General features: G+C 40.3%; 1 protein-coding gene across 11 annotated transcripts in view; it reads right to left on the reverse strand.

Moving 5' to 3' along the window:
- The window catches only part of LPP (LIM domain containing preferred translocation partner in lipoma), a 742,983-nt gene that overhangs the window by 375,823 nt on the left and 342,913 nt on the right, over positions 1–24,247 (reverse strand). For 10 of the 11 annotated variants that reach the window (XM_062210203.1, XM_062210206.1, XM_062210207.1 and 7 more), the window contains one exon: positions 10,244–10,369. In XM_062210203.1, the coding sequence (XP_062066187.1) occupies positions 10,244–10,369 (126 nt within the window). The remainder of the gene's footprint in view (positions 1–10,243; positions 10,370–24,247) is intronic. The other variant, XM_062210212.1, reaches the window with a different exon arrangement.

Consider the following 24,247-nt stretch of genomic DNA (forward strand, 5'->3'; position numbering starts at 1 on the left):
CCTACCAAGAAATCAGCTGTGATTCTCAGAGGGGCTGCTTTGAACCTATATAGATCAAATTGGGTAATTTATCACTTATCATCATCACATCTTCCAAGTAATTGACATGAGAGGTCTTCACATATATTTAGGTATTCTTTAATATCTTTCTACAAATTAACAGGGAGATTTAACATTCTCCTAATCATCAATGAATAAGAGGATAAATACATGAATAAGGCTTTCAATGAACAAGAGAGAGAATCCTAACTGCTTTTGGAAATACACAATGGCCAACTTCTGAATTTAATTCCTCTTCAGAACAAACCATCCCTTACAAATTACAGTTTTCACGATACATTCCAGCCTTTTCTTTCATAGTTTCAGCCATAAATTCTATTCTATTGTTTCTTTCTCTTTTACCCATCTGACATGATCAATGGGGGAGATGGCCCTGAATGACAGGCACATTTTCATCCATACCCTCCCTTTAGAAAGTACTCCAAGAAATTTGTTCCAACACAAGTTATAAAATAACATACTAATTCCCAGGCTTTCTCCTCCATTTCTGGTTATCACATCTGATCCACAAACAACTATAAAAGTTGCCTTAGCTCTAAACAAAGTTAAATCTCATAACTTTGGCAATGCTAGTTTGGGTGATGAGAAAGGACATCTTCAATTAGCATCATGTGGAATATTAAGTCATCCAAGATAGTATTTTTAAAAAACTATTTCCAAACTTTGAATGCCTTGGTAAGCATCAAGTTAACATAAGTGGGCCATTTGAGTAATAAAATGTTTTTTTTCAGCTGGCTTACGAAGAGAGCCCAAAAGAAGATTCTTTATTGGTAAGAAGGTTATCACCTCTAGCAGACCCTGCTACTTCTTAGATAGAAATAACATTTGGAGTATTTTCATATAAGCAGTACAACATCCAAATGAAAAAGTTGAAGATATTTTAGAAGCAATTCAGGTTATGAGCTCACACATCCTATAAGCACATCAAGTTATATAAAACATTTCTTTTTTTAAAAAAAACTTTAGATTTATTTTTATTTATTAGAAAGGCAGAGTCATAGAGAGAGAGAGAGAGAGGGAGAGACAGAAAGAGATCTCGCATTCACTGGTTTACTTCCCAAATGGCCACAATGGCCACAATGGCCAGGGCTGGGCTAGGCCAAAGCTATGAGCCTGGAACTCCACCCAGGTCTCCCACGTGAATGGCAGTGGCCCAAACATGAGCCATTCTCTGCTGCTCTCCAAGGTGCATTAGCAACTGGACTGGAAGTAGAACAGCCAGAACTTCAACTGGCACTCCTATATTGGCATCACAGATGGCAACTTGACCTGCTGAGTCAGAACATCAGTTCCTAAAAACAATTCATTTATTTGAAAGACAAAGAGACACAGAGAGATAAAGACAACACACTCACATACACCCCAGAGAGGGAGGGAAAAAGAGGGAGAGAAGGAGAGAAGGAGAGAGGGAGAGAGGGAGAGAAGAAGACAGGGAGAGAGGGGAAGAGGGGGAGAGGTGGAGAGGGGGAGAAGGGGAGAGTGAGAGAGGGGGAGAAGGAGAGAGGGACAGAGGGACAGAGGGACAGAGGGACAGAGGGAGAGAGGGAGAAGGAGGGAGGGAGGGAGATTCCTATCTGCCACTTCACTCACCAAATGCCCTTAATAGCCAGGAACCTGTGACTCAATCCAGGTTTCCCCATATGGGTGGCAGGAACCCAATTACTTGAGCCATCTCTACTGTCTCCCAAGTACATATTAGCAGGAAGCTGGAGTTAGGAGTCACAAGTGGTCATCATACCCTCATACTCCAATATGTAGCCATGGGTGACACCACTAGGCTAAACTTTACTGTCTCTCCGACATTTCTTAAATACAAAATATTCTATCCTTTAACTCATTAAATGTCAGCATATGTTACTGTAAGATCTATTCTTTATCATCAATATAAACAAAGAATCCATTTCAAATTCAATTCTACCTTCATAAAAAATGTTTGAAGTTTATATATTTTTAAAGCTGTTCACAGGCATATATAAGTATACAAAGTTTACTTCCATATAAAAAGCATGGCTTCTATTTAGACCACTGATTTATTTTGAAATGGCTTGTAATTGGTATATGTGTCACACCTCAAATGCTAGGTCAAGAGGTATCAGAAAAGCTCAGTAAAATAAGCAGAAGACAAATCTTAGTGGTTTCCCTTAATGAAAGAGAGCTTCCTGGCAGTCAAAGAAAGAGTCCTGTCACGAGTTTGCAGGTGTTTTGTTTTTCTGATAAAATGAAGCATGTATCAGTTCATCAGTCATGTACACTGTGTCTCCTGTGACTGAATCCAAGATATTTATCATATTGGTCTTTGTTTAGGAAATGCAACATAATGGTTTCTCCAGTTCTACAGAAATGATGGAAAAAGACAAAAAGATTCGCTGTACATTTTTCTATAATGCCAATAATTATAGAACAGTTATAGTATTGAATTATAACTTATGATAATCTTTAAGATATAATCACCAATTTAACCAATGTGTTTTAACAGAGCTATAGACCAAATAATCTTACTGCATTGCTTTCAAGTGAAACAAAGCAAGGTAAGGGTGAATGTGGAATTTTAAATGAATTAGGGATCACCTTTAAGTTGCCCTCACAAAAATCATTCATCTCAGCTGCACTTATTTTTTTATATGTACAATGCATGTTTGTTATGGAAAAATGAGAAAGCAGCTAATTCTTTGTGATGCGTCATCACCATGTCAATTTCAGGCTGGAATTTAGAGTATTTCCAGAGTTCAGATGTCTATATTTGATGACAATATTAATCTATTTAACCAGAAAACACAAGTTTGTGTGCCTTTTCTTTGCCAGGAAACAAATGATTGTTTTGCTTCAGGGACTTTTAGTCTGGTATTTATGATAATTATTTTTAAACTGTTTAAAACATTTTACTCTTATATGAGTACTATCTCTGTAAGGTATACTCTGAGAGGTAACATTTCTAGACATTTTACTTTACATTTGAGTAATTGGAGATTCAGAACAATAAAACACATTCAGTTCTCTTCTAGGGTGCACTGATCCTCAAGGTGACACCATGGCTTAGGTGCATATTTGACTGCATGCCAGAGGTTCAAAGCCCAGAGACACATTCTAAAATTTACAAATGGCTCTGTCTACACTTACATTTGAAAACTGTAATTTCTGGTTTAAGGGCACTGTGTGATCAATCTGTATCACTTAATGTAGCACTCACCCCTTTTATAGTTTTGTGAGTATGTATGTTCAGATTTTGAAACATAATAAACCAAAGGTTTATATTTGTAATTAATACGCACACTAAAAGGCAATTCTTGACTTTCCTGGTACTTGTTCATCAATGCGAGAAAAAAAAAAAAAAGCTTAGCAGTTAAACTCCAATATAATACTTTGCATGGAGAGCAGGCCAGCTAGTTACTCAACTATGACAAACGGCAACATATAGGATTGGCTGTCAACCACCTTCAACCTTCTGTCTAGAAAGGTCACATTATCATTTTGATACTTTAGTTTGATTACAAAGCACCCACAGAAACAAGCACTTAAATGCACAAAACAATTTGACACTCCTGTTCATGGCGTCAGTAATCTCCCTAGGCTCTAGTCATGAGTTGCCAGGGCTATGGAAGCCTTTAGGGTTCGCTGACTTTGATCTTATTCCGATAGGGTCATAGTCAAAGTGGAAGTTCTCTCCTCCCTTCGGAGAAAGGTACCTCCTTCTTTGATGGCCCCGTTCTTTCCACTGGGATCTCACTCACAGAGATCTTTCATTTAGGTCTTTTTGTTTTTTTTTTTTTCAGCAATCAGCAACAGGAGTCACTGTGTACTTACACCCCATGTGGGATCTGTCCCTAATGTGTCGTCTAAAGCGAAGTGATGCTATAACTAGTACTGAAACAGTATTTTTATACTATGTGTTTCTGTGTGGGCACAAACTGATGAGGTCTTTACTAATTATATACCGAATTGATCTTCTGTACATAAAGAGAATTGGAAATGAAAAAAAAAAAAAAAACAACCTGGTGTTAAAATGGAAATGGCATAGAAAATTAATTAATTTGAAAAAAAAAATTATGTAGGATCTCTGTCTTTAATGTGCTGTACATTGCTATTTAATGCTATAATTAGTAATCCAATGGTAGTTTATTCACTTTACGTTGCTCTGGGGACAAAATGTTGAAATCTTTACCTAATATATACTAAACTGATCTTCTGTATATAAAGAGAATTGAAAATGAATCTTTACATGAATGGAAGGGGAGAGGGAGCGGGAAAGGGGAGGGTTGCGGGCGGGAGGGAAGTTATGGGAAGGGGGAAGCCATTGTAACCCACAAGCTATACTTTGGAAATTTATATTCATTAAATAAAAGTTTAATAAAAAAATGCACAAAACAACGAGTGCAGATTAACTGAGATGTGGCTTTTTTTCTTTTAAAACGCAACAGTCCTACATATTTACCATGGTTAAATCTAGGTCTCTTGAGTAAAGCCTGCAAATGGATTTGCATTTTGTTTATTTGCTTCTTAACTAGAGAAAAACAGAGAAGAAGCAAAGCAAAGGACAGGACGATAGGGTTAAAGACCGAGGCTACTACCAAAATAGATAATTAAACAGTGGGAGAGGAAGAAAGGAGGAGCTGGAAACCAGTCCCGACAAGAGCGCTCTTTAATTCTGCAAATGTGATGTGTGCTTCTGCATAGACCTGGGCCTAATCACTTCCACTAAGACGCTGTTGTAAAATACAGAAACTCAAGAGGCAGCTTTGTGAATTACTGGTTTTCTTGTTTGTTTCTTTAAAAAAAAAAAAAAAAAAAACAAAACACAATGCCTGGATTGAGTGAGTCAGTGTAATGTCACACACTGATCTCTGAGCCAATGACTCACCAAGGTGTAGCAGACAAATCACTGCAAAAGGCACCACAGGGACCCTGGCAGGAGGACTGAAGAGGGCACCCACCGCTAAGGTCTCTGCACAACAAGGACTGCACAGGGCTCTTCAGCAGTTACCTGCTGGGCTTCCTCCCCATCACAGCTAGAATCTCACAGACTCTGAGCGCATACTCTTATACCGGGACACAAGAAACAGACATATTTTTTGGCAAGAATTTTCTAGAGGTGCAAAGAAATGTAGATTTGGGGGCTAAATTTCCACTCTGAAAATGTTACATTTCCTGACTCTCAAAGTTCCACAGCTAACTTTGGTTATGTTTATCATATATGACACAAACATCATCTTCTGAAAAAGGAAGAGGAGATATAAATGTTATTGAGATGCAATTATATACCATCTAAAAATTAATCAACTCTGAATCAGCTCCCCACTCATCCACCCTCATCTCATTGTTACTTAACTGTTGAAGTTTTCTGGCAGGTATAGACTAATTCAGAATAACCCAAATCCTCTAAACATGCGGACTGCCAAGAATTAGATCACTTTTTCTTTTAAAATGGTATTTTGTGCATTTTATTTTTCTATGTTCTAGTTAATATCTTACACATGAGATTTCTACACTTTCACTTTTACCACAGCTCTCAAAAGGGGGCTATTTGTAAGCAGATAATGCGGATATACAGAGTAGTTCATTTCTCAGTAAATTTCTCCCAAAAGAATATGGAAAGAAGATGGTGCTATTCATACCGATTCTCTTTTTTTTGATAGAATACCCAACTCAATTCCCAAGAAGCCTAACCAAAAAACAGCAAATCCTTCTTCTGCAGGGACGAGCAATGTCTCATCACACAGTATCAGCATGTTGCAGCTTTCCTCTCCCAGTAGCTTACATGTTTGGGTAGCACTGAATAATATGAAATATTAAAATTTAATTACTAATTAATCTCCCCTGCAGCTGCTCATGGCTTTTGCAAGCTAGAACACGGAGCACAAGAGAATAGAAGAGTCACAGCACCAGAAGACTCCCCCACTGATTACATGACATCCAAGCCCTCAGGCCCACATAGATTCCTAAGAAAAAATACTCAGCACAATGCACACACCTGAAACAAATTCTCTGGTTCCCTCCTGGGTTATGAATGTACACAGTGCACCAGGGAGGCAGCACTGGGATGATAATCAAATGTATCTATATGACCGCATGGCATTTAAGTCCCATGTCTCTAAACATACCAAGGAGTTATACAATTTTTAAAATTTTATTTAAGTTATTCAAATTTCATGTAATTCATACCTATAGATTTAGGTACAACAATTTCTACATGGTTTAAATGAAGAAGTGAACAGTATCACTTACAGGATAAACAGCATTTACAAAGGATCAGCTCAAACCTTCAAAGACCTAAAGCTTTAGAGCAAACTCCAGATAGAAGCTAACAGTCCCCCAAACAAAAGGAGAAGCACTGTGCTAACTGCTGCTTTGGGCCAACATCGTATTTCTTGCAGTTTCAGAACAACGTCTCTGCAAAAGGGGAATGGATTGCAGTTACCTTGCCCATTCTGGAAACACAGTAGTGAAAGAACAACCTCAGAATGGTAAAGGTGGACAAGTTCATGCGAACAGAATTCTCTCCAGAGAAGTGAACACATCGAGCTGGGAAGACAGTGTGTTTCATGTTGGTAAACTCGGAGTCAGAGCTATCAAACCATCCCTCGCTGTATTCTTACTTGCTTTTCATTTTAGTTGAAGAGGAAAAATCTCACTAGTTTTCTCTACACTGCTCACATAACCTTCAATTCTGACAACGAAATGAACAAAACCAACCATATGGACAATAAGTGAATAGAACTGAAGTTGGGAAATCTGAGAATGGGAAATCCATCTTTAGGCAAAGGAGGAAGCTGCTAAAAAAATTAAAAAAAAAAAAAAAGACTTGTTTCCAAGAGTCAGATGTCTATTAAGGGTTATGTGAATGGAGTTCCCTGGAATGTCTTACCTTACAAACATTCCACATGTCTATCATTTTCACCCAAGATCCATGAGTCAAAGTCACCTTTCATAGGTGACTCAGAGGTGAATTGGGGAAATCATATAACACATGCTTGACTAACGAGAAACCATAGACCTACTAGCCTACTTTAAGTAGGACGGTGACTCGACAAGTTTTGAAATTTGGTTTGGATCAAAAAAATGGAAACATCAAAGTTGGGTATTAACAGTCTACACTTCTAGAACTTTTCAAAAATACCGTTTAATTACAACATAACACGGTCTATGGCAGACATCATCTTCTCTTGGCACATATTTTAATATTTTAAGAGTATGATTATTGTTCTCACAGTATATAATTATGTTAGCCAATAAATACCAACACTTCCAATTCAGTTCTACCAAAGTGAAGATAATTCAGAAGCATAAGCTATGTCTCCCAATTAACTCTTGCTTTCCTAAATTAAAATCATTAAAAATATAGAAAGGATCATCCTTTAATTTCTGAATGGAATGGGCACATAGCCAATAGTCTTACCCTAATTATGAGCTTGTTCTACTTAAGTGTCATCATAATTCATTTTTTTTAACCTTCTGAATGTTTTTCTTTACATGGGAAAGCCATGTTCAATGGGCACTTTCCCTCAAATGACTCATTTCATAGTTTTTATAAGTGGTGAAAACATTTTCAAAAGGAAAAAGCTGGCATCCTCCCTCTGGCGTCAGAACTTAAAGCCCAAGGCTGCATTCAAGGTCTGGCTGTGCTCACACAGTAGTCACATGGCCAGAGACACTCATTCCTCTGTGAAGTCTTGGTCTCCTCTGTGAACGAGGAGCAGGCACACCACCTGTATCTGAGAGTGGAGATATCGATACCTCACTCAAGTGAGGATATACGGGAGCTCTCCACTGGTCAACTACAAACCGCATGCCAGTCATTATGAGTCTGTGTGCACAGGAAGATTTTGCAGACACAAAAGTAGCTGCTGAATAAACCTCATTAAGATGCAGGGGTTTATGGAAGGACTTGTGTAGACAGAGCTATAAAGAACAGAGGCTGTTTTAAGAAAAAGACCACAAAGCATAATCTCCTCAATATATGTTAAGTTACAAAAACTTAGGAGAGAAAAAAAAAATAAACAAAACCCTATTTTGAAAAAAGGTGAAAAGGAGGCGGCGGCCGGCAGAGAAGCATTTGGGCAGGAAACGGCTGGGCCCAGTGGCCTGGCTGTCCTGTGAAGCCAGGCCCGCGCCCCTTGTGTGGATGGAATCGGACAACTGCAAACCCTGGTCCGTAACAGTGAAGGAAGCATGGTTTGCTGAGGACCTGCTCTGACCTGGACCCATCCCTGCATCTTTTCAGAGTCGGTTTTATTTCCTTTGTGCCTTCTTCAGAATGAATTTTGCATTTCTTCCTGCTTAAGAACTTCAAAGTGATCCCCATGACCAGAAAACACGGCTTAAAAACCTTAATCTGGCCTTCAAACTTGCCCAGAGGCAGGCAGTTGGAAATCTACTCAACCTAAAGTCCCCCTCGCACCCTCACTGGCCAGGCTGAAATTGTGGTACAGTAGGTTAAGTCCCTGGTTGCAACCTCCACATCCCATTTCTGAGTGCTGGTTCAGTTCCTAGCTACTCCACTTCTAATCCAGCTTCCTGAAAATGCTTCCTGGGAGGCAGCTGATGACTGCTTCAATGCTTGGGTCCCTGTCACCCAGTGGGAGACCCGGGTGGAGTTCCTGGCTCCTGGCTTCAGCCCTGGCTGTTGTGGGCATTTGGGGAGTGAACCAGTTCTCTCTCTCTCTCTCCCCGTATGTGTGTGTGGCAGCCTTTCAAATAGTGAAAAATAAAATGAACAATCTAAAAGGCTGCCGACAGCTTCCTCCATAGTCAGCCTCCCTATCTATTGCTCAGGCTTCGTCTCCCTTCTGATCTCCCAACAACACAACCGCAGCTATCCCTCTAGCTAAACCAACAAGCCTTCTGATACAAACTCTCAGATTCTGTCACCTCACTCTCTCCCCTTCCATCTGCGATATCGACCACAATTTAACTTCCCGAATATCATGGACTATAGGAGTCTCGTGTGTTTCCCTTCCATCCACTTTCCTGCTCTTATCAGTTGCCCCAAAAACCCACAGCTCAGGTCATGCTGACAGTCCTGCTGACAGCATAATAGAGCCACAGCAGAGATGGCTGGAACAGTGCTGTAGTGTATTTTGCCTGGTGCCCCCACATAGGTGACAATCCTGTTATGTATCTAGAGAAGGCAAGGAGAATATGTAACCTTATGTGCAGTTAGGTACTGAACTGACTGCAATAGAGAAGAAGGACTGTACTCTAACTTATTGAAAGAACCATTGTTAAGATAGCAACTGCCAGGCAGGAACTGGATTGGGACTCAGTGATGTGTACACTGTCACTCAGCCAGGCAAACTCTCCACAAGAGTCACACAACACAGAGACAAGGGTAGTTGACAGGGACAATGCTTGCATCTAGAGTTCAATGGCTGCCTTCTGAGGACTTGGAAGCCCTCAACTAGATCTGTCCTGACCCTCAAGACCTCAGAGAGGCAGCAATGATCCCTACGGTGAATTTCAACTTTTGTAACACAAGCAATAAGCCAAGTTGCAGGAAAACAGTCAGCTTCAAAACAAGCAACAAACAAAACACCATTTGCACTTATACAATATAGAATAATAGCTATCATTTAACTCCTGTGAATTTGAGGAAAAAAAAACCAATATATTGCAACTGCTTGTACAGTATGAGCTAGTAACAGCCTTTGGAAAGGAAAGGGAAGAAAGTGCTTCTCCATTTCAATGTGGGAATCCAACACCTCAGAGGCAGGGAAATAGCTCCAAAAAAAATATCCCTTGTAGCATTAGTTATAACAACAGAAATGCAAACCAACTAAATATATATCAAAAGGAATTTCCTGACAACACAGAGCCTCACAAAACTCAGGTATGTAAAGCCATGTCAAGTCATATTAGTAAAGATTGCAACAACGTGTCATAAAATATCTTTATAGACAAAGCTAAACATGGGTCAGGACACTGGAATAAGAGGAGATTAGCTTTCTTATCACATTTTTAGTAACACTGTGTTCTTTTTTGTAAAAAAAAAAAAAGTATGAAGAAAACTGATTGAAGACATTTCTGCCAGTTAACTAACATATGATGTTGATATTAAATAAAAACTTAGACCATTAGTTCTGAGAAAATTAAAGAAAAAAAAATGAAAGAGCATTAAGAAGTTTGTTCTTCCAGAAAACAGTAAAGCATTGGCGGCTGGCCAGGGAGAGAGACCAAGGGGAGCAGCACTCACCTGCGGGGGCCGCGGCTTATAGGGGGAACTGCACTCCAGGTCAGCCAAGATACTTGTCAGGGAGTCGATCTCAGCGTCCAGGCTGGAGCGTCGCTCCTCAAGGGTCTTGCCTCCAGGATTGCCCTGCTGAGAGCAACACATCCAGGTTTCAAACAGATTTCCACTGACAGCATTAGGAGTTACCATTCCTCAAGTTGCAGTAGGGCGTTATCCACATTTGGGGGCACCTCATTTTCTTAGTTCTTAGAAAGTCTCAGTGAGGTAGGTAGGCTGGGGTAGTTTTCTTACCGGACAGGGAGGAAAACTGAAAACCAGGAGGGGGTTTTCCTCAGGTCACGGACTTGTCCAGAAACCCCTCTCCCTGCCGTGAGCATCCACATGAATGAGAATATACACCTCCATCTCTGCACTTATGGGAAGGTATTGCAAGCCCTTTATGTTCAGAAACCACTGAATAGAATGAAGGTGTTAGAGAAGAAAGGGACCTCCCAGAGAGGCCAGAAACCAGCATCAGCACTTGCAGATGTGGGAGCCTGAAAGTACTCCAGAGTTGCAGGCATGGGTATGTGAGCAAGAGATGGCAAGACCCGGTGACACTTAAAACATAGGCTAGAAAGAGACCACTCAGGGGGCCTGGCCCAGGAGCTGCAGTGGGGGGCCAGCATCAGTGAGTGCTGATGGTACAGTCGGGGTTTTGTGGATTTTACTGCCCATGCACATGTCTCTTGCTCTCCGTAAGAGAGCAGAGGGCAGTTAGCTTTCCCAGAGCCTCTACAGGACTTGTAAGCAGGTTTGGGAAAAACAAGCACAGCCTGCCTACAGATCAAGGCAAGGAGAAATAAAGTGAGGTGATCCTAGGATGTGGAAGCCTGGTGAGGTAAAAGGAAGTGTGTAAGGTGATGATGTTACAATGACAGTGTATGTGTGACACAAGAGTCTCTAAGGACTCCACCAAGAAGCAAAAGGGTATCATCGGCAAGACCCAACAGGAGTTAAGTAGCATGAACTCCACTGGGTATGTCTAAGGAGGTTGAATATCAAAATAATGTCTGATGTGTACAAGAGTTTAAAAGGGCTGGCACTATGGCGTGGCATGGTAGGTTAAGCCTTTGCCTGCAGCACCAGCATCCCATATCGGCGCCATTTCGAATCCTAGCTGCTCTACTTCCAGTCCAGCTCTCTGCCTATGGCCTGGGAAAGCAGTGGAAAATGGTCCAAGTGCTTGGGCCCTTGCACCCATGTGGGAGACCCGAAAGAAGCTCCTGGCTTTGTATCAGCCTAGCTCCAGCTGTTGCAGCCATTTGAGGAGTGAACCAGTGGATGGAAGACCTTTCTCTCTGTCTCTCCCTCTCTCTAAATATAACTCTACTTCTCAAATGCATAAATGAGGCTTTAGAAAAAAAGTTTAGGAAAAGCTTTAACCAAGAAACTACAATAGCCTTAGAAACAACAAAATATAGGGTTACTGACAGGCTAGCATTAAATCTTACATTCCTTGAAGTACACCTATCTGTGGCTATACTGCATCAGGAATAATGGATAATACCATTTTCTATTAACACTACGAGTTCCTTTCCCCCTACTGGCTTTCTCACCAACAGATCTTCCCTGAGTCCTGAAACTTAAGTCTCTGTGTAAAAGCCACTCAATGGGCTCCAATGAATAGGTCAGTCTCTTGTGAATTCAGCCAGCATGAGTTAATCCTTCCTAGCTCATCTACGCCAGGCACACTGATGATACCAACTGCCTAGGAAGGAGTGTCCCAGCCCCTTGGAGCCAAACCTAGACTGCTGCCTGCTTCGTGAGGCATCCTTGCTTGTGAGCTCTCCTTATGTAGGGGCCCCTTTGATCATGTCATCCAAAGCCGCTGCCTCAGCTCTTCCTCACTCGGGATATATGGTTAGGACCCCTCTGTGCACTCTATCCTCTCATCCTGCTTTGTTTTACTGTTCTAATAACATCCACCCACCATCAGCTAACATCAAGCTTTGTATGATTTTGTTATTGTCAGTCTCTCTCCCAGGATAATATGAAGCTCCATGAAAGCATGTGGTTTTGCTGCTCATTCTTCCCCCTTGAATCTTGCTAAGGACCCAATCCAATTAAGTGTCCAATAAGTATTTTCAAATACATTAATGAATGAACAAGGGCAGGCAGTACCATAGGTCCAGATAGCAACCATTTTCACACCAACAACTTTTAGGTAAAAGCAGGAAAATTTTAGGTACAACAGGAAGCAAAAAGGTTCAGTGTGTGTGTGTGTGTGTGTATCAGGCTGTATGGTTCAGGTGTGCAGCCTTGTGACATTGAGCAATTTTCCTCAGCCCCCTTGCCACAATCAACAATGTAAAAGCAATGACGTGTTAGGTTGGTTGCCTGTTCTCAGAGTCTGAATTTCCAGTGAGACTAAATGCTTCCAGGCCAGTGGATTTTCATCCTGGGAACAGATGTTTTCATGGTGCTAATTCCCCTTTCAGATGAGATCTCATTTTTATCCCAAAAGGCATTAATAACTACAAAGTACAGTGATATCATTAAGAAAATGATCATTTAATAGTTAAAATTCATGTGAACACTCTGAGTACTGTGCCCTGACCCCAGGGAAGGTAGGGCTCTATTGCAAAGGAAGGCAACGGAAAACCTAGTGAACCTGATTCCCCTGTGTACAGTCATAAAATAGTATGATAAACACAAATGTGACTGTGTTTCCATAGATTCATAGAGCACACAATCTATCTGCAAGAGTGGCAGACTGGAGTCTGACTAAATTCTTGGGGACATGCTTTCTCATCTACGAATTGAAGAGAACCCCACCAGTGCTATCTAAAGCAGAGGACTAAGACAAGATCCAGATAAGAAAATGGATGGGAAAATACTTTGTAAATTATAAAGTGCTATAATTACGATGATTTCATAAATAGCATTAATTATAGCAACCAGTACCTATAAATTAATATGAATAATATAGCTATTGTTAATTATTCTTCCTCGTAAGAGAAGCATCATTCATTAAGTGTTCCCTTGGGGTATCAGTAAAGAGGATTTAATCCAGTCTTCAACATCTGCTCTTTACTGTAGCAGAAAGTACATCAACTATCTATGCCTTAAGTCACTGTGATATCTAACCACAGAGACTCAAAAGTCACAGGATTACCCCGAGCTATACAATGAAACAAGTAATTATGGTGTGCAACCGGCCTGTGCTTGTAAGACTTCAACTGGTTTCCAGCCTTATTCCCCCTTTCCTCCAAGTACGGACTGCTCCCCATTTTTAGTTTCTCATATTAGTTTGATGTCAGGTATTAACAACCTCAAGTCTAAATCCTGTGAGATTTTGCACCAACATCTCCCCATGATGCCCTACCTGGCCTTTGCCTCTACATTTTAATCCCCATTAGGAATTAGAATAAGCCTCTTTCCTATTCCTCAGTCTCTGTTTTATGTCTCAAATAACTGAAACCTTGCCTAAGAACCGCTACCAATCCCTCTCTTGCTACTCTCAACTGCTCTCTTAAAATCTTTAGATCTGGGGGAGCTATCATACTTATTAACAACAGCTTATACAAGATCTTAGAAGCCACCATCCTATCACCAGCTACTAGAATCCTACAGACCAACCAACATGTCTTTGCCTTAATTATCACTGTAGTTGACAGATAACTTGGGGTTAAGTGACCTGCTCAAGGATAAACAAGGATGATTCTTGGTTCTTTGCCGAATTCTCTGTCTAAATATCTCATGAACTCCTGTGAAGTGGACTGTAATCCTAACAATACCTACATTCTTCAGCTCTAACTAGAAGGCTTCCATTGTCTCGGTCTGGGTTCAGTCAAGGAACCAACGCCTGTAACACGTTTGCATATGGATCATTTACTTTAGGAACCAGTCTGAAGAAAGGATAGAGGGAATGGGATGAGTTAAGCATACAGGGAGGAAAGCAGATTCAAAGGTATTATGTTGAGCAGGTCAGTAAGGGGGCATTTAGAGCTGTACCCTCCAGGGAGCCCTGAGGAGTCCTGGAAAACATGCCTCAGCTCTTCCACCTGAGGAATGCGAGAGCAGATATGTATTCTCAGGCTCCAGTTCCCCAATGCTTTATGGTTGCTACAAGGCTTTTAACTCCTTTATAATAGCCCTAAGTAGTATAATGCTGGCAAAGGTGGCCCAGAACAGAAAGTGAATAAAGATATTTCAGCTGACGCCAGGTGCTACCAGGTCATTCCTGTATATACAGATCTGGTCACAGCAGCAATGGCTGGCACATGAAAGTAGGATGAATGGAGGACAGATGGGCACAAAAGGTATGCAGATACTGCATCCATTAACAACCACAAAAACTCCATGAATAAACAACTCACTGATGTAATTTCCCATGAAATACACAATTGTATTCCTTATATAAATATGCATGTATTAAAAGCTCACTAAACCACAACTGAGGCTTATTATGATTTGGAAAATCAGAATTCTCAGTGCCACCAGTAGCATTACAAAGTGACGACTAAGTGCATAGGAAGAGACTGTAAAACAACACCCCAGAAAGGAACTGTACAGCCTGTGGGTGAAATAAAGTCAGGCATGCCCTACAGTCTGAATTTGAGTACTTCACATCTTAGTTCCACTATTATTAACTCACTAACTACAGGTGACACACACAAGGAATGCCAATAATGAGCTATGAAAGAGCATTCATTTGTATTTATTTTTTCACCTTTTATAGCCAAACATCTTAACAAATATAAAGCTAACAGAAAAATAGAAGTCACAGTAAGAGAAACCCCATTCAAGATTTTCCTAAGCAAGTTTTACCAATGACAATATTTGGCCACAGTTGCTCTCTCCATATATAAATTCTACCTGCTGGTGCAATTAAAACATTTCTATCCAGGGAACTCTGAGCTTGCACCTTGTAATAATGCCTAATTCTTTCAATATCATATTAAGACATTTAATATGACTGCAGTATTATAGAAGATGCACACATACTCACATTTCACTGTAGTCCAAGTGATGTGTTTTCATCTATTGTTGCTAATTTCCATCCAAAACCCGATCATGCACTCAAGTACTATGTCTTTTATTAGTCTCCTTAAATTTTTAGATGAAGTCCTTAAGAATATTTTTGTCTTTCATGAAGTTGACTTTTGAAAGAATACAGGCCAGATGTCTCAAAAAAGTTAAATAATGCAGTTTTGTCCAATGATTAGATTCAGATCAGAAAAATAAGGCAGAAATACAACACGCATGACACATCAGGAAGCTCATGATGTCAGTTTGGCCCACATTTGGTAATGCCAAGTTTGATGATTTGAATAAGCTATGTAGTGTCCACCAGAGTTCATCATTGAAAAAGCACCTTCTTTCCTATCAAAAGATCAATTACATTTTTTTTTTTGACAGGCAGAGTGGACAGTGAGAGAGAGAGACAGAGAGAAAGGTCTTCCTTTTGCCATTGGTTCACCCCCAATGGCCGCCGCGGTTGGCGCATCACGCTGATCCGAAGCCAGGAGCCAGGTGCTTCTCCTGGTCTCCCATGCGGGTGCAGGGCCCAAGCACTTGGGCCATCCTCCACTGCCTTCCCGGGCCATAGCAGAGAGCTGGCCTGGAAGAGGGGCAACCGGGACAGAATCCAGCACCCCGACCCGGACTAGAACCCGGTGTGCTAGCACCGCAAGGTGGAGGATTAGCCTATTGAGCCACGGCGCCGGCCCAAAAGATCAATTACATTCTTTACAGAAATAGAAAAGGCAATCCTGAAAATAACATAAAATCACAAAGGTCCCAGAATAGCCAAAGCAATCCTGAACAAGAAAAATCAAGCCAGAGGCATCATAATACCTGACTTCAAAGCATACTACACAGCCATAGTAATTAAAACAGCATGGTACTGGCATAAAAACTGATTACACAGATCACAGATCAATGGAACAGAATAGACAGCCCAGAAATTAATCCATACATACAGCCAACTGATTTTTGACTAAAGTGTTCAGATCATTCTGTGTTGAAAGATAATCTCGAAGGATAATCTCTCCAACAAATGGTGCTGGTGCAACTGGATGTATATATGCCCAAGAATGAAATTAGACCCATACCAATCACCATATAGAAAAATCAACTCAAGATGGATCAAAGACCTAAATTTAAATCCTGAGACTATTAAGTTGCTGGAAGAAAATGAATGGGAAACACTCCAAGACAGTGGTGTAGGGTATGACTTCTTAGATAATACCCACAAAGCTCAGGCAACAAAAACAAGACTAACCAAATGGGACTATATCAAACTCAGAAGTTTTTGCACACAAAATGAAACGATCTATAGAGTGAAGAGAGTTCCAACAGAATGGGAAAAAAATTTGCAAGCCACCTATATGACAAAATGATCAATATCTTGAATGTTATCAGCAACTTAGAAAATTCAACAAAAATACAACCAATCCAGCTGAGAAATGGCCAAAGGACTTCAATGGACAGTTCTCCTATAAATACAAATGGCCAACAAATATATGAAAAAAATGCTCAACATCATCAACCATCAGGGAAATGCAAATCAAAACCACAATGAGATAGCATCTCACCCCTGTCAAAATGGCTAAAATCCAAAACAGAGAGAGTTACAAATACTGGCAAGGATGTGGAGAAATGGAACACACATACGTTGTTGGTAGGAATGTAAATTAGTGCAGCCACTGTGGAAAATTTTGTGGAGATTTCTTTAAAAACTAGAAATAAACTTGCCATATGATCTAACAATTCCACTACTGAACATATACCCAAAAGACTTGAACACAATGTGTCGAAGAAATACCTACACCACCAGGTTTATAACAGCACTGATTTAATAGTCAAAATTTGGAATCAGCCAAGGTGTCCATCATCAGATGAATGGATAAAGAAAAAGTGGTGTATACATATACACATTGGAATACTACTGATCTATAAAAAACAAAATTCTACCATTTGCAACAAAATGATCACAACTTGAGGATATAATGTTGAGTGAAATAAGCCAAATCCAGAAAGACAAATACCGCATGTTCTCCCTTCTGTGTGGGAAGTAAAATTTAAAAAACAAACTTAAAAAGAAAAAAAGAAATGCCTATGTGTATCAGTATTTCTGCAAACATAGTTTTGCAAAACTTTGTTTTATGCTTTTGACAAACCAATGGTTAAGAATGCTATACTACTATAGTTTTAATGATCTGTGGTTACTTTAAAATTTATTGTATGTGAGTGAAATGATCATTTTTCCATTCAATAATTGTTAATAGGCATTGTTTATGTTCCCACTAACCTAGAGTCTTTGCTTTAAAAAAAAAAAAATCCATGAGATGACATTTTGAGATTCTGCTAATATTCTACTAATCAAAAGCTTTTTGACTTGATGATTTTAACATCCAAAGATGATCCTTGCCTGAATTTATTATGGCTAGTGGTACAAAATGATAAGAACATTCATTATTGGCAAATGAAAATGAATCAGTCCTGCCTAACACACCAATAATTTACTTACTAAGTACTCATTTCAGTTTTGAGGAAAGAAAGCAAGACCAACTGTAGAGTTCTCTATGATGGACAGACATCAGGAATCTAGTAATAAAATCAACACTCTTGGGAACAGAGCTCTTATTCAATCTGTTAAGGGAAACAAATGACCAACAGGAATGTTCTAGTTAACTAAGAACCAGACCTATCCTAGGTAGTTTACGTCCCAGAACTACAACCAACATCCAATATCACACTCAAAACAGGCATGGACCCTGACCTGATCTTCAGTCCCCTCCAGCATTTTGAGGTGGCAAATTACAATGACACTTTGCAGAAGGGGGGGGGTGCTCTGAAGAGCCAGGAGTTGTGTGTGATTGATTAATATCAGACTTAAGATTCCTTTTGTGATTCTATAGAAAAAGAAAATCTTACCCTGACAGCTTAGGAATATAAAACTATCTCAACTTAGGAGAGCCGAAAGGCTGTTAACACAAAATAGTACATTGTTCTAACATAATTTTTTAAATACAACATGAATTTCAATGTGATGTTTTCAATTATGGTCAGTAAAATTTTTTATCTTATTTCTAATATCAGTGGTAAAAAAGATGTGGTAACAAAAGAATAAGAAATAATAAATGTGGTAAAAGTAAGTGTACATGGACCTAACCTATTGGGCGATCATTTGTCTATCATCCATGATGTAGCTAAGGAGATAATTAACATCAGCTTTATTTTGTTTGTGATCATCTTTATTAAATAGGTACCCCCAAAGTATCCCTAACATAAAAAGAATAAAGGTAAAAGCTTTGGAATCAGACTGTAAACATTTGATACCTAAATTTGCCAGTTGCTGGCTTTGTGAACTTACACAATCTGCCCAAGCTCTCTGGATTCCTCATGCAGTTGTTCTAAGAATTAAATGAGTTCCCACATGCCAAGTGCTATTTACATAATAACTACTCAATAAATGTTACTCACTTGGTGATTATTTTGACCACAATCTGAAAATAAATGCTTTGTTGACAGCCAATTGAGTATGAAGCTTATAAAAAATTCTGGTCAAAAGTAAAACTCAGCTGCTAAAGTATGGGAGCGGCTTCGGTTGATGGGGCTCCCATGCATCTAATGTGTGATCGTGCCAGGTATTACCTAAGAACACTATCCTAGATCAGTTGTTCTCAGACATCACCCTGGTAGAAGCGCCTGGAGGGGCTTGTTGAAACACAGATTATCAGGTTCCACTGCCAGACTTTCTGATTCTGCAGCTCCGAGGAGAGGTCCCAAACCTTAGTTTCCTACAAATAGTCAGGTAGTACTGATGGAATTAGTCCGAGGCCCACACTTTGAGAACAACTGTTTTAAGTGTATTTATTTTTCTTTTTTAAAATTTATTTGAAAGTCAGACTTACACAAAAAAAGAGAGACAGAGACAGAGATGGGGATTTTGCATCCATTGGTTCACTCCCCTGATGGCTACAACGGCCATTGCTAGGCCAGGCCAAAGTCAATAGCAAAGAGCTTCTTCCAGGTCTCCCAGATGGGTGGCAAGGGCCCAAGCACTTGGGCCATCCTCTGCTGCCTTCCCAGGCCATTAGCAGGGAGCTGAATCAGAAGTGGAGCATCCGAGACACCAACTGGCACCCATATGGGATGCTGGCACTGCAGGTGGCAACTTTATCAGCTATACCACAACACTGGCCCCTTAAGTGTACTTCTAACACAAGGAACATTTAAAGGGTATGCATATGGATGTGTATATGTGGATTTATAGAATGAATCTATAATTTTTATATTAAATAATTTATATTAAAAATAACCTATTTTGTGTCACATAGTTAATGAGGCCATAAAAATACTAATTTGGATAAAAATTAAAATGGAGACAGTCACAGTGTTACTTAATATACCCCCCCACTCAGGGCTAGATAATAATATGAGCAGCCTTCTCATACTAGTCAGCTGGTAATGCTGAGATAGAAGGCACTGGGTAATGAGAATTACAGCAAACATGACTTATTTTATCTTACAGAAATGGCACCTTATTGAGTGAGACCCAAAATGTTAGAAGTGAAAGAAATCAAAACAGCCTTAGTTCATGTTGGGATGTGCCCCCACTTTCCCACTCACTCAAATAAAGTACTTATGTTTGCAAAAACCTACTTACAAATCTCATCAGAGGTCCCATTCCATTATGGACATGGCTGATAACCCTGCTGACCTCACAAGAAACTCTCATTTGTTTAATTCTCTATGGCACCAAAGTTCATAGGGAAACTATCATTGTCAATTTGTATGCATGGATTTTCTCCCATGCTTCCTTTAGTCTGTACTAAGCAGTATGCAGTCAAAAATCCATATGATCCCCAAACACAAGCAGCTTGCAATTTACTGGGCAATATTGCTTGCACCCTTGCCTAATGATATCAGATAAGCCGTGTTCTTTAAGATTCTGTAAAACAATGTAGAAGAGACAAAACAGAAACAATTCTCTCCCTTAAGAAGTTTATTATGTAATGATTCCCAGAAATATAATTCAACCTTTCTAATGTGCAAAACCAGGCCCAAACTAAAATTCTTGTTATTATCGAAGAAAAGCATCCACTCTCCAGGTGAAGGGCAGTGGTGCCTCCAAAAGCAAACATTGCAGCATTCATAATAGAGAAAACATTTTCATAATTCAAAGTGGAATAATAGCTTGACAACTGGGAACATGGCACTGAATAAAAAAGAAAAGTGACAAGTGAAGACAGAGTTTTTCAAGGTTCTAACATATTTGAATCACAAAACTATCAAGATAAAACCTGCACATACTGATGCTTCAATTTTTTCTTTCACATTCCCTATCCTCGCATTTTTCTCAATCCTTACATACTCCCCAATGTTGATAATGTTTGATCAACCCTCATATGCTCTAACAAAAAACATCATGGGGGCAGGTATCTGGTACAATGGGTTAAGCTGCTGCTTGGGACACTCAAATCCCATATCAGAGTGCCAGTTTGAGTCAGACCCACTCTACTTCTGTATCAGTACCACGCGCTAAGCGATTGCGCCACTGGAGCATTCCCACTCTACTTCTAATCCAACTTCCTACTAAGATGCCTGGGTTCAAGTCCTGAATCTGTTTTGGGTTTCAACTTCCTTCTTATTCATACCCTGGGAGGAAGCAGATGACCCTTCAAGTAGTTGCATCCCTCCCAGCCAGGTGGGAGACCTGGGCTCAGGTTTGGGCTCCTGGCTTTGGCCTGACTCAGCGCCAGCTGTTGCTTATACTGGGAGATAAAACTGGTGCATGGGAAATCTGTCTCTGTGTCTCTGCTTTTCAAACAGATAAGCAATTAAAAGGAAGGGGCACTAGTCTAGGCATTTTGTCCTGGTTCTGTCATCGTTCAGTGGGGTGACCCTGAGCAAATCATTCTTCCTTTCCTAGTCTTTCCTTTTTCAACAGCAAAATGAGGGATGTGAACTAGCTCTCCCTGTTTTCTTTCAGTTTTAAAACGCTGTTATTCCAACACACTCACATACATGTGACCTATCTGCCATTAGTAGAGGCTTCAAGTTTTTTGGTCTCCTTGTTGCTGTTGTCTGTTTATTTTACTTTATAGCCACTTACTGGAACTAAATCACTTGGTTTTTATTTAGTTTAACTATTATTTTGATAGTTGAAAATACAGAAGCTATAGAGCAGACACCAACAAAGTACAATCTGAAAAAACATTTTCAAAATGAAAGTCATGGATAACAACTTTACAGAGGGCGCACATTCAGTTATACTGTTTTGAGAGCCACTCCCAGATTAATGGAAATGGAAAAAAGAGGCAAGAACGATAGCATCCAAACAAGCAGGCAAGAGAGGAAAAGGCAAAATACACACGATGTCTTATCACAAAGGCTAACTGTGGAAAAGATACAGGGAGATTATCGAAAATTGCCAGAATCCTATTTTCTAGCAATAAAAGATGCATCAGCTCCCTAATAAGCATCTGCAATCTGATCATCATTTTTTTCTTGCTGGAACTTCCTGTTCCAAGGCAGTTGTGGGAAATAGCTTAAGAGCCAGCAGCACTGCTAGGCAGCTACTCAGTTCAGTGCACACAGTCAGGGACAGAACTAACATGGGGAACCTGGGACGGCAAAGTCATAGTCCCCTTGTTCTGCCAATGAAGAAGTGACTGTTTAGAGTAACAGTTTCACCAATATGGTCTCATTGAGTTCTCCCAGCAATCCTAGAGATGACTGGACATTATTATTGCTTAACAAAAGTAAATATCGAGGATCAAAGAGAAAAAGTAACCATTCTAGGGTCTCTCAGGCAGTAAATGAAGAAAGTAGAATTTGGGACTCAAACATTCAGCTCCAAAGCTCTCCCACTATTATGACATTGGGCTCAAAGTGCCACAGGGAAAGGTCTTGCCTTCAAGCATCAGACAGATTACAGGAACCTATTAGGGTATCAAGGATAAGGTCCTCACTGTGACAACAGGTATGAAACCAGCTTCAATACTCTTGTGCCTTCTACTTCTCCATTTAGGGTAGCTTTCATTAACTTTTCCAGAAATATTTGTGAAATAGTCAATACCTACTGACATGAAAGAATGGAAGGAGAGAGGGAGGGAAGGGAGAAGGGAGGGAGGGAGAGAAGAGGGAAGGAAAAAGGGGAGGAATGAAGGAAGGGGAGGGAGAGAGTAAGGGAGGGAAGGAAGGAAGGTGGAGGAGAGAGGAAAAGAGGAGGTGAGGGGGAAGGGGGTTGGAAGGTAGGAAGGCAGGCAGGAGGAACAGAAGGATGGAAGAAGTGAAGGCAAGTGGTTCTCTGCCTACGGAGTACATACAATTGCTTTAAAGAGACTAGTTTACACACAAATAGCCATATTAGAGGGCAGAATCCATGTGGGTACACAATGAAATACAAGATGTTAGAGAAAAGAATGAACAAACAGAAAAGAAAACAAGAGAGAAGAATGAAAAAGGGTAGCAAATAAGATAAATCAGAGAGAGCTGCATGGGCACAGTGAGAACTGAGAAAACCTTGGGTGGAGAAAAAATACTTCAGATATCTACATGAGCATAAAGATATAGGAGGAACATTGCAATATGTGAGAGCACTTGGCAAACGCGAGTGTTCTTTTAGGTATAAATAGAGTAAGATTAGACTCAAAGGGTCGGCTGTGGCCAGAGCACGCAGGTGTGCAAACCCTAGGCACATAAGGAGCTTGGCCCTTATCCAAAGTACAGACATCTAAAGGATAAACACAGTCCCCATGACGAAGGAGAGAGTGGGCAGGGGTAATTGTATCTTGGGACTTAGTGTTGATGTGGGAACAAACACAGGGTATGAATCATACGTATTTTAGGCAGTGCACAGACAATTTACATTAACAACACTCCCAGCAGGAATTCCTATTTTTATGAAAATGGTTGCCATTGATAAAAAAGTGAGTATTGGACAATATCAGAAAGCTACTGATCTCTCCTTAGTCAGAAAAGGATATAATTCCACAACACAACAATTGTGATTGGAATACATCAACATCCCTGCCTTAGCCTCCAGGGACACAAAGGAACAGACTGCTATGACAAGACTTGTGCAGGCCAGACAGAGTCTAAAGGCAGCAAGGAACGGTGTTCTTCCCAGCTGTTATTCTGACCTCAACCTAAAAACCCTTTCTCCACTTCAGAATTCTGCTCCGGCTTCATCTCAGGCTTTTCTTGGGAATCTTTTCACTTTCATAGAATATTCAGAGTCAAGGGATATATAGTGCGGTACCTACTCTGCATCAAAGAAACAAGACAAATAACAAAGGGACAGAGGAAAGCTGGGCTGGCCACGCCCCCTTCTACCCCACAGAAAGTTCCTGATGTTATATTCCCAGGAGACCAGGTCTGTGGGCTCTGTCACCAACTTGCAGCTCTCTCTGTGCCACACAGCCTCCCATCTGTGGTTCAGACTTCCAGTGAGCTGCAGGTCTTGGAAGGCCTTGAGCCAGCATGCTGATGTGGGACTTAGTCACATACTCCCAGTTTCAGCTTCACAGACCCCACAGGGACATTTTGAGGACCAGGTGAAAAAAATAGCATGAATTGTTTGTCCATTAAAATGTGAAGCCCATAGTAGGCATTCTGTAAATGCTAGCTGGAGGTACTTTGCATAGAAGAAAGGATTTCAGCATTGTACAAGGTGAGCTTTATTACACCCTGCAGTGTCAGGGCAAAGCTCAATTGTGAGGCCACATGCAGGTCATAGATAAGCAAAGACTGGGGATCCTACAGGGGAGCTGAGCCCCCTCTGAGGATAAAAGCTCCTCAGTCACCCATTAAACGGGGGTGCTCTGAGGCCTCCCTCAGATTGACCAAATGTAACCTTTAAGGGTTGGGCCCAGTAATCTGCATTTAACAGTTCTTTCCTGTACTAAATTTGAAATGTGATGGCCTGCAATTTGGTTGTCTGTGCCTAATCCAAATGCTAACGATAACTGGAACAATTTAATTAAAGTCTCACCATTCTGAATGCACTTA

Source organism: Lepus europaeus, chromosome 2, assembly GCF_033115175.1.
Source record: "Lepus europaeus isolate LE1 chromosome 2, mLepTim1.pri, whole genome shotgun sequence".
Classification (NCBI taxonomy): domain Eukaryota; kingdom Metazoa; phylum Chordata; class Mammalia; order Lagomorpha; family Leporidae; genus Lepus; species Lepus europaeus.